Source organism: Diadema antillarum, unplaced genomic scaffold (genome assembly GCF_040938485.1).
Source record: "Diadema antillarum isolate AM-2024a unplaced genomic scaffold, OU_Dant_1.0 scf00000126, whole genome shotgun sequence".
Classification (NCBI taxonomy): Eukaryota; Metazoa; Echinodermata; class Echinoidea; order Diadematoida; family Diadematidae; genus Diadema; species Diadema antillarum.
In genome coordinates, this window is record NW_027271015.1 from 1,029,616 (window position 1) to 1,044,149 (window position 14,534).

The window sequence follows — 14,534 nt, forward strand, 5'->3', positions numbered from 1 at the left end:
GAAGGTTAACCCTGTAAAGAAGTATGCACTTATTCCATCTAGTGTACTTGCTGGAGATTGCTGCTATGTAGGGTGAGTGTTTTTTTTTTCTAGTTTAAGGGACAGGGTGATGAATATTGATGAGGTACTGGCAATAATGACCTCACTATAAAAGGCATGAAATGCTACTCACGCTAAAATTTTGAACTGATTTTAAGTTATTGATATGTCAGGCAAGTCTTTTTTTTTCTAGTTTAGTCAAGTGATCAAGCACAAACACACACACACACACACACACACACACACACATTATACCCATACACCTTCACACATTAATACATAGAAAAAAAGTGCTGCAGATTCTGACATACCTTCCATTAAAAACCCTTGACACCTTTTTTTTTTTCAATCGTGTCTGCAGACTAGACATCCGTAGCTTGTGTTAATTTCATTGCTTTATTCATTTTTTTAAGTTAGTAATTCATGCAAAAGTGAAGGCCTGTACAATTTGGGAAAGCACCAGGTGCAGTTAGACAGATACACTATACAGTTTTAATAATCGCAATGACTCCAGATTGAAGTCTTTGCCTCCAGTTAACGACCGTGCGACTAAAAGTTAGAGGTCAAGAAAGTATCCGTTTGCAATACCTAAATTTAGTACATTATTGGACACGTCATATTATCATAATTTTTATACTCTTGAAAATCAAGAACAATCAAAAGCAAGGTGAGAACCTGCTCTGATATGTTTTTTTTTTGACACTTTAATTGAGGTATTTCCTCTGTTAGAGTGTGACATTGCTTTATGTATCTACTTTTTACATTATCCTACGAAAGAACTACAATGTACACAATAAAGTCTATTGATGAATATAGAACGCATAAGTAGGCCTACATACAGTTTGTGAGATTCTGTTCTGCACTTTACTGTGTTGACAATGGACCGAAGAAATAAAACTTAATTGACCTAACCAGGATTGATATGGTAATGCATATCTAGTTTTCTTTTTAAACATGCATTGCTTAAAGAAAAAGAAAATGTAAATATTCTTGTAGATTTTTTTTTTAAAGCCATGTTTGATATGGGAAAAAAACAACTTAGAAACCGAAAAAGTTACAATTGTATGTTTGGAATAGTATTTCAAGAGGAAAAACAAGAGAGGAAAAAAAGAAAACGTGATAGAACTGTCACTTTAATAATACAAGTGGACCAGAACCAAATCCTTATAATATGTAAATATTAATTTCTCTTATATCCTTCTTTCATTTCTTTGCCTGTGTTTCTTATGTAATCTCAGTCTACCCTTCATTTATTCAGATCATTACAGTGAAATGATTATTCTTCTGTATTTCAGTAAGAGTCTGAAGTTATAATTCAGTTTAACTCAGTCTTAACCTGAAAACCAATTACTTGTAATATTATTCCCTCGTTCCAAATATCAGAACAGATATACAAATCCGCCTACAATTTAATGTCAATAGAAACATTGAAATACTACCCTCGCTTCTCATATCATGATTATGTACAAAAATATGTCCATACACATATTCGACATTACACATTGGTTTGATACACAAAAAGACGAAGATTAAGATGCGGTAAAAACGAAGACGTAAAACCGGTAAACCGACTGGTATCTTGGATGTCGAGGATCAGTACTACAGCATTAAATTCTGACTATCAAGTTGCCTCATCTATAATAAATTGTGTCGCGTGATAACTTTGTAAATTTCGTAGGCAATCATCGCCGTATGCAACTGGTACAGACTTGAAAAGGGATCCAAAAGAACGCCAATCACTTCTCCTGTTTTGTTCCCGAAAAACAGAGTGTGAATCACCCAGTTTTCTGCTGTAAAACTTCTGATTACCCACTCCATCCCATTCATGACAATGATGTAAATGAGACAGGAAAGATTCCACTTGGTTCTCTGAGGAGTCGCCTTGGAGTATCGTTGGATGTCAAACAAAAAAGTCGCAGTCAGCCAGATGACAATCGTTATGACGAGAGAGTAGACAATTGCCGAGACAGATAACAGTATATCGTCGTTTGACAGCGAGCCACCTTTGACGAGGAGGCCGACAGCTGCACAAGAGCGAAAAAAGTTCTGACTGAATATCCCGCAGGTGCAGAGCAGGAGAAGCACATCATGACCTCTAAATTTTCTTTCGGGAAATGCTCTGGAATCTACGGTCAGAGAAAGGGTGTTCCTGTAGGTTTTTGACTCCTTTACTAGGAGAATAATCAGAGGGATGAGGAAGGCAATCTCTATGCTCCAGACAACTGTATCCCTTTTATAAGGAGAAGAAAGCAAGGTGGGAATTTCGATAATCGTAATACTCAGTGCAAAGTAAGAAATTCCCAGGAAAAGGGTAATTGTCCAGGCCCTATATACGTAAGTCAGAATCTCGACAAACGATCCCGAAAGTAGATGTTGCGTTTCACCTATAGTAAGCATCTGACTTGGCCAGCACATGTGATTAAAATAAGACCAAAAATTAATTTGTACATCTCTCAGTTGGAAAGAAAGACAATGCCCCTCCCATTCTTGGTGTTGAGAATCTGTGTCATCACGTTTCAACGCGGATTTTGGTATCAGAGCGTTCCACATCTGCAAACACAACGCAGTGGCAATTATAGTACCCTCTGTGTACACCGGTAACATCGTCGACTGTCCAAAGTCGTATAATTTCCCAATAGTACCATTCAAAAAGCACGGTTGTTCGTAAGTAGTATTCATAAGCGGTTGCAGTGGCAAGATGATCTGTACACAGTATACCCATAACCCACCAGACACAAGTACAGCAACCACGACGGAATTTGCGGTTGTTGCTACAAATGCAGCGTCGTGGAAGCTAGTGAAAACAAATGATGCAAGGAGAATTAGCAGTAACTGAGCTATATCAACAAATTCATGGGTTATAAGAGACAAGACTGAATCCTCACATTCAAATCTCCCTATGGAGACACACACGACTCCAATGACTGCCCAGATGCCAAACATATTAAACAAATTCACTATAGAACGGTTAGCGCTGAAGGTGGGCTGCTCAACCAGGGAGGCTTCATTTATAATTGCATCGCATCGCCGTAAATGAGTTGATGAGGAACATGAATTTCTGCGAGGAAAATAGTTCTCCCTCTGAGAGCTGAAATCTGAAGAATGCTCGTCACTTTTTGGCGCGTATGGAGCGTCCGACGAAGAAGTATCGTCGTGTGGACCACAAACAGCAGAGTCCATTCCACAAGGTTCATGTGGACGCGATGGTATCGTGGATAACGATGGAGATGGTCCGGGTCTCTGCAGTGTCGTAAATCTACTTCTGTACTGGGCTGCGATATATAATGTGCTGCATTTTGGTCGCAGACCAGTTAGTCGGGCGCAGTGGTGGCAGCGCATCGGCCATAGGACATATCCTTCTCGGTGTAATTTTTTCCGATGGCGTAGGAGATACAAACCAACTGTAAAGGCGGCGAATGAAACCACCCCAGAGCACACTCTCCTGAAAAATGCGATTGACGATGAAATGCCATCCATTTGAAGAGGAATGATTGACAGGAAGGCGAAACAAAGTCCCGTGCTTCCAAGTAAACAAATTAACAATGTAACATTATAGCTGTATGACGAATCGCCAAATGATTGAATATTCGGCATGTTGTCTCTGAAATGATTTCACCTTAGTGTTAGCAAGTCGTTCTCCTTGGTGCCAAGCAAATCTTATCGCTTTTGCTTTACAAATCGTCTCTGGTGGCATTACCCTGATTTGAAAGCGTAGTATCTTCACATACGTCCTGATATCCTAACGAGTGATAATAGATTTGATGTAGCACATCACATGCTTTTTGTTCAAGAGTCGTACAAGTTCATTTATTTTCTTTGGTTATGCTTCCTGCGTCTTGAGGCAATCATAGCCTACCTTTAAACGAGTGTTTCATTTGCGCATACGTGCCTACATGAGAGTTCATTTTAAGTATTGATCGTTTACTTAACCCTCACAGACCTGTGTTCGCCAATTCTGACACGCATGCTGGAATCCTGTCTTCTTGTCTCCATTTATAATGATGTGAAGAAACAAATGGTAAATGATATAGATTACCTAATCTTTATTACATCGACTGTCTCACCATGTGTACTTTCGATTGGACTGAGGCAATGTGTTTTGCAAAAAGAAAAAAAAATCCCACTCTACAACCAGGTCAAGTTTTGATGACTTAATAAATGTGGTTGAATAAAGCACGTCAAGTTTTGGAATAGCTAAGTACTTGGGACGCGTTCAAAAATTAAGCATTATTTATTTTACTTAATCTTGTCCCTGCCATTTTTTAAAATACAATCATTACTATTACTGTTGCTATTATCATTATTATTTTTATGGTTACTATTGTTGTCACCATTATAATCAAAGGGGACCTCCGGATGATTTTCAGACTTTTACACCTGAACAACTATAAATTAGTTGAACCGAGTACAGAATTTCTGAATGTATAGTGATCGGTATGAGAAATGAGAATGTTTCCAAAATTTATAACAAATTGCAATGAACAAGGATGATGACATGTCAGCCTCACCATAAGAATGCATGAGTTGGGGCTCTAGGAAGCAGAACAAAATAATAAGGAATGCATAGATTCTTCACAGGTGTACTTGTTAAGCAGGGGGTATTGTAATGGAATTACACTGCTACATTTCTGAAATATGTGAGGCTCTGATGTCATCAACACTGTTCAGTGTAATTTGTTGAAGATTTTCATTTTATTGGTTTCTCTGCTCAAGGGCAACAATAAATTCCACGAATCTATATCTGGAGCTGTTGATTTATGTACTACATGAAGTGAAATCATGAAAATCGTCCGGGATGCCCCTTTAATGTTACTGTATTTTTCACCAAGGAATATATATGACATAAATTAAAATACAAATTGAAAATTATCAATTATCATACTAGGTGCTACAAAAAACATTTCCCACTTTTGATCCTTGATAGTTCAAAAATTATATATCAGATAAAACTGGCATTGATATGAGCAATAGCTGAATAGTGTACAATTTTGTTAGAGGTAATTTAAAATTGATAGCATAAACCAGTTTCATGAAATTCAAGATTTATTTTTAAGTTAAGTTCCAGAATCTGCTCTGTTCCATCCTCTGTACAAAATTTTTGTTTTTGCACAGGGGTCAATTGATGTGTATGGGAGTGTGTGATTAAAACCCTGGCAATGGTACTGAACAATGGCCAGAATTGGAATGCTCTATTTCATGTTCATGAAAAATTCCACTATCACAGCTAGTCTTTATTCATCCTGAAATGTAGTGTATGCAAGCACATGAAAACATGTGCTTATTCTTTTCATGTGCATGCATTTTACCCTTTACCATGAATTCAAACTAGCAGTGCCCAGGGCAATCCATCATGGATTATCACATTCATGTGCCATCCCAGAAGCCTAGTCAGCCGAGTTCTGAAAAGGTGATATTCGTGTTATTCATGTCTATTGTTCAGGGTCATTGTAAGCTCACATTCACATACACATCATTGGTTCTTGTGTAAAGTTCAATTTTGTGCAGAGGGTTCAAATGTGACCAAAACCAGGAACTTAATTTTAAAATCAATCATGGATTTAACGAAATTGATTCATGCTCTCATAATTCAAATCACCTCCAACAAAATTGTAAACTATTCAGCTATTTCTCATATCAATGCCAGTGTTATCTGATGTACAGTTTTTGAACTATTGAGGCTCAAAAGTGGGAAATGTTTTTTTTTTTTTTGTAACACCTAGTAGCTGTTGTACGGTTTACTTTGATTACTAAGTTTTCGAGGGAAATTAAATAAAACATACTGAAGAAAAGAATGCACTCACCCCTCTGTGTGACATTAACTTACAAGTACATGATCAGACACTGCTCATCAGTTCGTGGAGTGTCCTACCCCTTAAGCCCCTGTCACAATTTGCAGATATAGCCACACCGTACACGAAACGGGCAATATTTTGCTCATTCATTGTTCAAATCGTCAATCCGGTGGACGGAGTGCAACGTTTCCGTTTCAGAGGAGAGTGCATGCACGGTCTAGGGGCAGAACAAAACGAAAAAAACAAATTGGGGCAACTGTGTACTGGACATTGGAACGTGAGCAAACGCATGAGAAACGAATATGAACCAAATACCCGTCGGACAAAATGCAGGAGGAGCAAATGGATGACGCATTAGACGTACATCGAAAGTCACAGAACAATTCACGATACGAATCAGTTGCAGCATGGAGCAGTAGCTACATAAGGTGTATAGCTCCATGGTTGCAGCACGGCCGTTACATTGTTTAAACATCAACTTGTCCTGTTCATACACTGTGGATGTGCTATAGATTATCCTGTGTTGTTGCTCGTCCATCGGTATGGATGAGGACCATGTCTTCTTCTTTTCGGTTGATTGGCCTAGAGTGTTCGAAGGTGGCTGATAAGTCCAATCTGAGCGCAGAACTGTCGGCCGCAGATCCCACAATTTGAGCCGGTGCAGTGGGTGGTTAAATGGAGTATCTAGCTGTCACTTTCTGTGCTACCCGTTTGTTTTCGGCTGTTTTTTGTGATGCTGTTTGGCTGACTTGGCACCACTGCTGATCAGACTGCGCCATAGCGGTCGGTCTAAGGCAAGCTCCTCCAAAGTTCCGACAGGAATTTCGAGGCTCTTTAGGGAGGCCTTCAGGTTATCTTCGAATCGGAGCTTGGGACGTCCGACTTGGCGCTTCGCTTCTGCTACTTCTCCATACAAAAGGAGCTTGGGGATGCGTTGGTCATCCATGCGCAGGACATGCCCATCTTACCTGTGCCTCCCTCGGGAGGGTACTGGTATGTTTAATGGTACCAGCAGGTCATCCTGCTCTAAAGTCCATTAGAGCAGTTTGTACAATCCTGCATAACTTCTACTTTTTCAGCTGATACTGTAAGACTTGGTTCAGATGTAAAAGAGGATATATTGCATGCTCGATTTGTGCGTGATATTACGGGTGCGGTCGCGGACTACTCAGTGGGTTAGGCACTCTGCTCTTTCCAGTGAATGAATGAAGATGAATATTGATTTCTTGTGTTGATTCCTGATTTGTCAATAGATTGAAAAATTGAGTATCTCTTCCCTATACTCTCATTGAAGCAGTACTATTCAAACTCTGTGTGTCCATTTACGGATCCAGGAATTCCGTAAAGGGGGGCATAAAATATTTCTGCTGCCATATCCGGGTTTGATCAGCTGGCAAGCAAAAAAAAAAAAAAAAAAAAGTGCTCCCGTGCAAATTTTGTTCCCACTTCCGGGTTTCATGGGCTGACAAGCAAAGAGAGGGAGAGAAAAAGCTTCGGCTTCAACGCAACTTTCCGCCTTTCAAAAAGTTAGGGGGCGTCCTTTTTTCCCCTTTTATTTCCTTTATTAAAAACAATTGTTAAAATCAAAGGTTAAGTAGGATCTCAGTCGTTTTCTTTTATCCTGTTTAAACGCTATATCTTAGTACCTTTTAAACTAGAATAATAGGATAGGTAATGACTACGCCTTTCACACTATCATACTGTCATTCGAGTGGAGTTTCAACCCGCATCTGTTAATGACCAATAACAACAGTTCGTACTTTTCTATTGTCATAAAGTCTGGCATGGACGAAAACACTCATAATGAAACTATAATATTCTCTGTCTCTTAAGAGAGTTTGAGGATCTCCCACACAACAGGCTATGGAGTGACGACAGTTTCGACATGTAATCACCACATGTGTGTAGTCAAATATGATTAATTAGCAAAACCGCACATACCTTGATGTAGTTTGATCTTAATATTTACATCGTGTATATTCTGTTTTGCACAAACACTGACTCAGCCATCGTTATTTAGCGTGATTTCTATAATATTATGGTACTGCTGATTTGAGCTGAAATATGTATGTATATATGTATATAAATACACACACACATATTATATATATATATATATATATATATATATATATACATATATATATAGATAGATAGTTATATCGGTCATTGGATTTGTTCTCGTGAGCACATGGTTTTATACGCTTTTCTGTTTTTCAGTTTCTGTATCGTATAATCGTTATAGTTTGAGAAGACAAATGCTGTGCTTGAATTGCATTCTATTTCTATGCATTTTTGTACATTTTTGTTTATATCATTATGGGGAAAATGTGCATGAGATTGCAAATACCCCATACATTGATATGAAAGGAAGCTAAAATCTACCTTCATGAGGTTTTATTATTGAAAAGTATGCAATATTCTTGAATTAATCGTTCTTGTTACCACTGTCATCATTACGGTTGGAGCGCCTACTAGCAAAAGTGCCTAAATCCATTTCTTATCATTTGGTAGTTTTTCATATGCCTGAATAGACATCCACAATATGCATCAAACTGACTACAGTCCAATTTGCAACGTTTCCGGACGCTTGTTGAAAACTGAAATGTTCAAAAGGACCCAGATCCCAAACACTTTCCTAGCAAAACGGCCTATGATCCACATTTTATCTATCCAGTTTCTTGATTGGCTAATGCGAAACCACCATCGTCTTTACTGACCAATTAGAAATCACCACACAACTAGTTGAGCAGGATGCTCTGTGTGAGGTTTAGTGATACGCAATTACTACTACTACTACATGCTACTAATCATGTCAAAGACGATGGCGGTGATCGATAGAGATGGTTATGAGGATGATAGTGATGATGATAAAAAAAAATATGGTGATAGTGGACAGGGGGAAGGTTAATCTGTGAAGAAGTGAGCTCTTATTCAATCAATAGCACTTGATCGAGATTGCCGCTATGTAGGTGTGACAAAGCTGACACTGGCTTTATCGCCGGCAGAGTTACTCAAACGCTCACCATCATTAAGCCACATTAGCACAGGAATAAAACAGCAAAACACAGTTCATATTTACAGTTGATGCACTTTCCTGCCGGGTTTATTGTGAGAACTCTTTCGTCGTACAGCTATATTGAGACGTCCTCAGTTTAAATTCACAGAAGCTTTCTCCTCGCTTCCTCGTCTGAAGAGTTTCACAATTCCACCCTTTTTTATGGTTGGGACATTTCCCAGAGTGAAATACCGTAACAAAGTTACAGTAAAAATGTGCCGAGTAGATCGTCAGCAACCTTTAAGTTATACACTGTTCTTATAAAGAAAAAGTTAGGGGAAAGGAGCTGAGCTCAGCAAATCAGTATATTCTCTCCTTTCCACAACAAGCCAAATAGCATAAAGGTTTATAACAGAGGACCTACTTCAAGCCAATCAGGCTGCATGCCTGGGATACGTAACTTATTACATGCCTTGTCTGCAGTCACAGACAAAGAGTAACAAAAGGGTTCACTTTTACCAAATCATGGTAGTGGCCGGAATTACATAACTTGTATTAGACTTTGTCTGGCTGACTTTCAATAAAACATATAAGGTAAATACTTTTTGGCAATCATCATCCCATCTGGACTGCCCATTCTTAGCTGCAGCTTTTGTTTTATTGAAATGGGGCTGGCCACTAAATCTTATACTAGTAACTCTGGTAGTTGACCCTGAATGGCAGCTACCTCTGCCTCGGGCCAACTTGACAGGGTGATTCAAACCTCCTGTCAATTGAAGTTGATAGGGTAACTGAGGTCTAAGCTATTAGACTACTGGCGCTTGCTTGGCACTTCTGGTGGGTAAATTCACACCAAAACTATATAATTTCACGTGGGACATGTTTGCATTTCACACACAGGCAAAGTTGTTTTCTGGTTATAGGGACAGGGTGATGAATATTGATGAGGTACAGAGTACTGCCAATAAATGACCTTACAAAGGCATGAAATGTTACTGAGGCTCAAATTTTGAATTGATTTTAAGTTGTTGATATGTCAGACAATTCTTTTAGCAGTCAAGTGAGCAGTTTAAGCAGATCAACTGACAAATAAAGGGGGGAGATAAGAGAGGCAGTTTTCATGTTCATGATTAATCTTTCTGAAATGTGTGTAGCAATCACCTTTTAGTACCTTTCTTGCAAAAGGGCCGTAATCACCCCCCCCCAAAAAAAAAAAAACAACAACGAAAGAATAATTAAGGAAAACAAAAACATATGAAATTCAAGACATTCGCAGGATTTTTTTTTTTTTTGATTGCCTTTTTGTTCTCGGACTCTTAAGTATAGCTTAAAATCTCCTTGAATGAAAACATCGTAGGAAATGAAAAAAAAAATGTTCTAGGCTAAAGTGGATTTACATCCTTTTGCAAGAAAACTCCTCAATAAGCCAGTTCACAGTTAGCTCATGGGCACATTGGTAATAATGACCTTTCTTTTTTCTCAACTGGTTAGGCACTTCACTTGTTTTAAAACAGCATGATGTACAGTATAAGCATGCCCTCAATTTATGGAATTCACGTTCAAACGAAGAATGAACTTACGCAGAGCAGGTGACAAGAATGGTCTCTCAATTGACACTGCCCAGGCATTCATTTCATTGTTTGTGTTGAATACATAAGCAAACTTCTTCTACTAACATTGCTAAATACCAGGCGTGCTGTCGGGTGGATGTGCAAGTAAGCACCATTTATAAGGGTTACATAAATAATCATTACATCAGGGATGCTCATCTCAGTGAATTAAAAAAAAAACATGCCTGATCGTACAAATGACCTTTTTCTGCTCATGCGCAAAGTGGAATTGTAAACTGGCTTATTCTTTTTCTTGACAGGTTGACCGTTGAATCAGTTCGGCATTGAAGTGAGTGAAAACAAGTAATCAAGCTGTTGAATAGAATAACTGAATTACTCAATCAAACACACACACACACAAACACGCACACACACACACACACACACACACACACACACACACAAACAAACAAACACAGTATACCCAAACACGTTCACGCATCAATACTTAGAAAAAAGTGCTGCAGATTCTGACATACTTTCCATTAAAAAACTCTTGACATCTTATTTTTTTTTCAACCGTGTCTGCAGACTAGACATCCGTAGTTTGTGTTAATTTTATTGCTTTATTCATTCTTTTTTTTAATTATCAATCCGTGCCAAAAACAAAAGACCTGTACCGTAAGTCCAAAAACTAAATACAACGCTACCCTCCCCAACGATAACATTAGAAATAGTGAATCAATCCAAATATAATTTCAGGGTATGAAACTATAACTCATTGCCCACATTTTACAGAAACCCCCATTCGATTTGCTTCAGTGGTCAAAGAGAAAATGGGAATTTTGCAGAGCATTTCAGGAATCTCTTCCCTCCAAATTCTGTCTACTGTGTTCACACATTAATATGCAGCTCCAAGAGCATCCAAGTGCTAAACTTCGAAGAATTAGAATCATGACATGCTTTACAACAATCCACATTTCTCTGTGACCGTTCAACCAAATTAAATGGAGTTTTCTCCAAAATAGAGTTAAGATGTTATATCTTAGGACCCTAAAGTAGCATCTATACGGTTTAATCATATTGGGTATTATCAATACGCAAATCAGATTCCTTTTTTTTTTCTTTTTTTTTTTGGGGGGGGGAGGGACATACTGTACAACATTTGGGGAAACACCAGGTGCAGTTAGACAGTTGAACACACTGTACAGTTTCAATAATTGCAACGACTTCAGATAAACGTCTGCCTCCGGTTAGCGACCGTGCGACTAAAAGTTAGAGGTCAATAAAGTATCCGTTTGCAGTACTTAAATCTAGCACATTATTGGACACGTCATCATAGTGACTTTTACACTCTTAAAAATCAAGAACAATCGAAGGCAGTGTGAGAACCTGTATGTTTTTTTTTATAGTATTTTTGGACACTTTAATTGAAGTATTTCCTCTGTTAGAGTATGACATTGCTTTATGTATCTACTTTTTTACATTATCCTACGAAAGAACTACAATGTACACAATAAAGTATATTGATGAATAAAGAACGCATAAGCCTGCTTACATACAGTTTGTGAGATTTTATTATGCACTGTACTGTTGTTGAGAATGGAGTGTAGAGATAAAACTTAATTGACCTGACCAGGATTAATATGGGTATGCATATCTTGTTGTTTTTAATCATGCATTGCTTGATAAATAAATGAATAAATAAATACATAAATAAATGAATAAATAAGTAAATAAATAATCTTGTCGATTTTTTAATAAGACGTGTTTAATGTCATGGGAAAATAACCAAGAGGAAAAACAAGAGAGGAAAACAAGTAAACGTGATACAACTGTCACCTTATAATACAAGTGGACCAGAACCAAATCATTATATATGTATATGTTAATGTCTCTTATATCCTTCTTTCTTTTCTTTGCCTGTGTTTCTTTTGTAATCTTAGTCTACCCTTCATTTATTCAGATCATTACAATCAAATAATTATTCTTCTGTATTTCAGTACGAGTCTGAAGTTATAATTCAGTTTAACCTCAGTCTTAACCTAAAAAACCAACTACGTCTAATAATTATTCCCTCTTTCCAAATATCAGAACAGATATATATGTAAAAGTCCGCCTACAATTTAATGTCAATAGAAACATTAAAATAATTCCCTCGCTTCTCATTATATCATAATCATGTACAAAAATATGTACATACACATATTCGACATTACACATTGGTTTGACACACAACAGGACGCAGATTAAAGGGATAGTAAAGTATTGGTGGAGATGAGAATTGGGCTTTTAACTTTTTGCGAGATACCAAGAAAACACTTTTGAAAGAGTACAGAGCATACCATTTAAAGAGGAATTCAAAGTTTGTTTGATGAAATCGGGTTTGGCATGACTGAAACATCCAAAAACAAAGTAAAACAAAGCGATCGTAAAAAAACTATGGGTCCCACACTTAGTAGAATCGCTCTGTTTTGGATATCTCAGCCATTTCAAAACCAATTTTCATCAAATAAATTTTGAGTGCCTCATGGAATTACATGCTCTCTCATATTTCATAAGAGGTTTCTAATTATCTCACCAAAAAATGTTAGAAACCTGAAATTAGGTCTCAGCCAAAACTATACGATCCCTCTATGATACGGTAAAAACGAAGACATAAAACCGGTAAGCCTTGGATGTCGAGGATCAGTACTACAGCATTAGATTCTGACTATCAAGTAGCCTCATCTATAATGAATTGTCTCGCATGATAACTTTGTAAATTTCATAGGCGATCATCGCCGTATGCAGCTGGTACAGGCTTGAAAAGGGCTCCAAAAGAACGCCAATCACTTCTCCAGTTTTGTTCCCGAAGAACAAAGTGTGAATCACCCAGTTTTCCGCTGTAAAACTTTTGATTGTCCACTCCATCCCATTGATGACAATGATGTAAATGAGGCAGGAGAGATTCCACTTGGTTCTCTCGAGATTCGCCTTGGAATATCGTTGAATGTCAAACAGGAAAGCCGTCGTTAGCCAGATGACAATCGTTATGACGAGAGAGTAGACAATTGCCGAGACAGATAACAGTATATCGTCGCTTGACAGCGAGCCACCTTTGACGAGGAGGCCGACAGCTGCAGAAGAGCGAAAAAAGTTCTGACTGAATATCCCGCAGGTGCAGAGCAGGAGAAGCACATCATGACCTCTAAATTTTCTTTCGGGAAATTCTCTGGAATCTACGGTCAGAGAAAGGGTGTTCCTGTAGGTGTTTGACTCCTTTACTAGGAGAATAATCATAGGGATGAGGAAGGCAATCTCGATGCTCCAAATAACAGTATCCTCTTGGTAACGGGATGAAAGCAAGTTAGGCATTGCGATAACGGTGATGCTCAGTGCGAAGTACAAAATTCCTAGGCTCAGGGTAATTGTCCAGGCCCTATACACGTAAGTCAGAATCCCGGGAAACGATCCCGTGATCAACGGTTGCGATTCGCCCGTAGAAAGGATCTGTCTTGACCAGCAGATGTGATTAAAATAGGATCTACAAGTTGTTCGTACAGCTCTCAGGCGTGATGAAAGACTCTGCCCCTCCCATTCTTGGTGTTGAGAATCATTGTCATCTAATTTCAGCGCAGATTTTGGGATCAGAGCATTCCACATCTGCAAGCATAAAGTAGTGGCAATTATAGTACCCTCTGTGTATACTGGTAACATTGTCAACTGTCCAAACTTGTATAATTTCCCAACTGTATCATTCAAAATGCACGGATGTTCGTAAGAAGCATTTATGAGCGGTCGCAGCGGCAAGATAGCCTGCACACAGTTTACCCACATACAACCAGACACAAATACAGCAACCACGATAGAATTTGCGGTTGTTGCTACAAATGTAGCGTCATGAAAACTCGCGAAAACAAATAATGCCAGAGGAACTAGGAGTAATTGAGCTAAATTAACAAAATTGCATGGCTAAGAAGAGACAAGAATGAATTTTCACATTTGAATCTCCCTATGAAAACACAGACAACGCCAACGAACATCCAAAGTCCAAAAATATTAAGCAGATTCACCATTGAAAGGTTAGCCCTTAAGGTAGACTGTCTGGTAACAAAATAATCGTTTCTAATTGTTACGTATTGTTGAGTATGAGGGGTTGAGGGAAATGAAATC

At 38.3% G+C, this 14,534-nt stretch overlaps 1 protein-coding gene across 1 annotated transcript; it reads right to left on the minus strand.

Annotated features, from left to right (window-relative positions):
* Positions 1 to 1,674: 1,674 nt before the first annotated feature.
* Positions 1,675 to 6,777, minus strand: LOC139720319 (uncharacterized). Its single transcript, XM_071631683.1, has 2 exons — positions 6,581 to 6,777; positions 1,675 to 2,317 (listed from the first exon to the last, which is right to left on the minus strand). Exons 1-2 carry the CDS (start codon positions 6,775 to 6,777, stop codon positions 1,675 to 1,677), a joined length of 840 nt encoding a protein of 279 aa, XP_071487784.1.
* Between the last annotated feature and the right edge of the window lie 7,757 nt (positions 6,778 to 14,534).

Coding starts and splice junctions, on each gene's coding strand:
- LOC139720319 (XM_071631683.1), bottom strand. CDS start 6,777: ATGGATGACCAACGCATCCCCAAGCTCCTTTTGTATGGAGAAGTAGCA. Junction 2,318..6,580: donor CTGATCAGCAGTGGTGCCAA/GTCAGCCAAACA, acceptor CTTTGCACTGAG/TATTACGATTATCGAAATTC.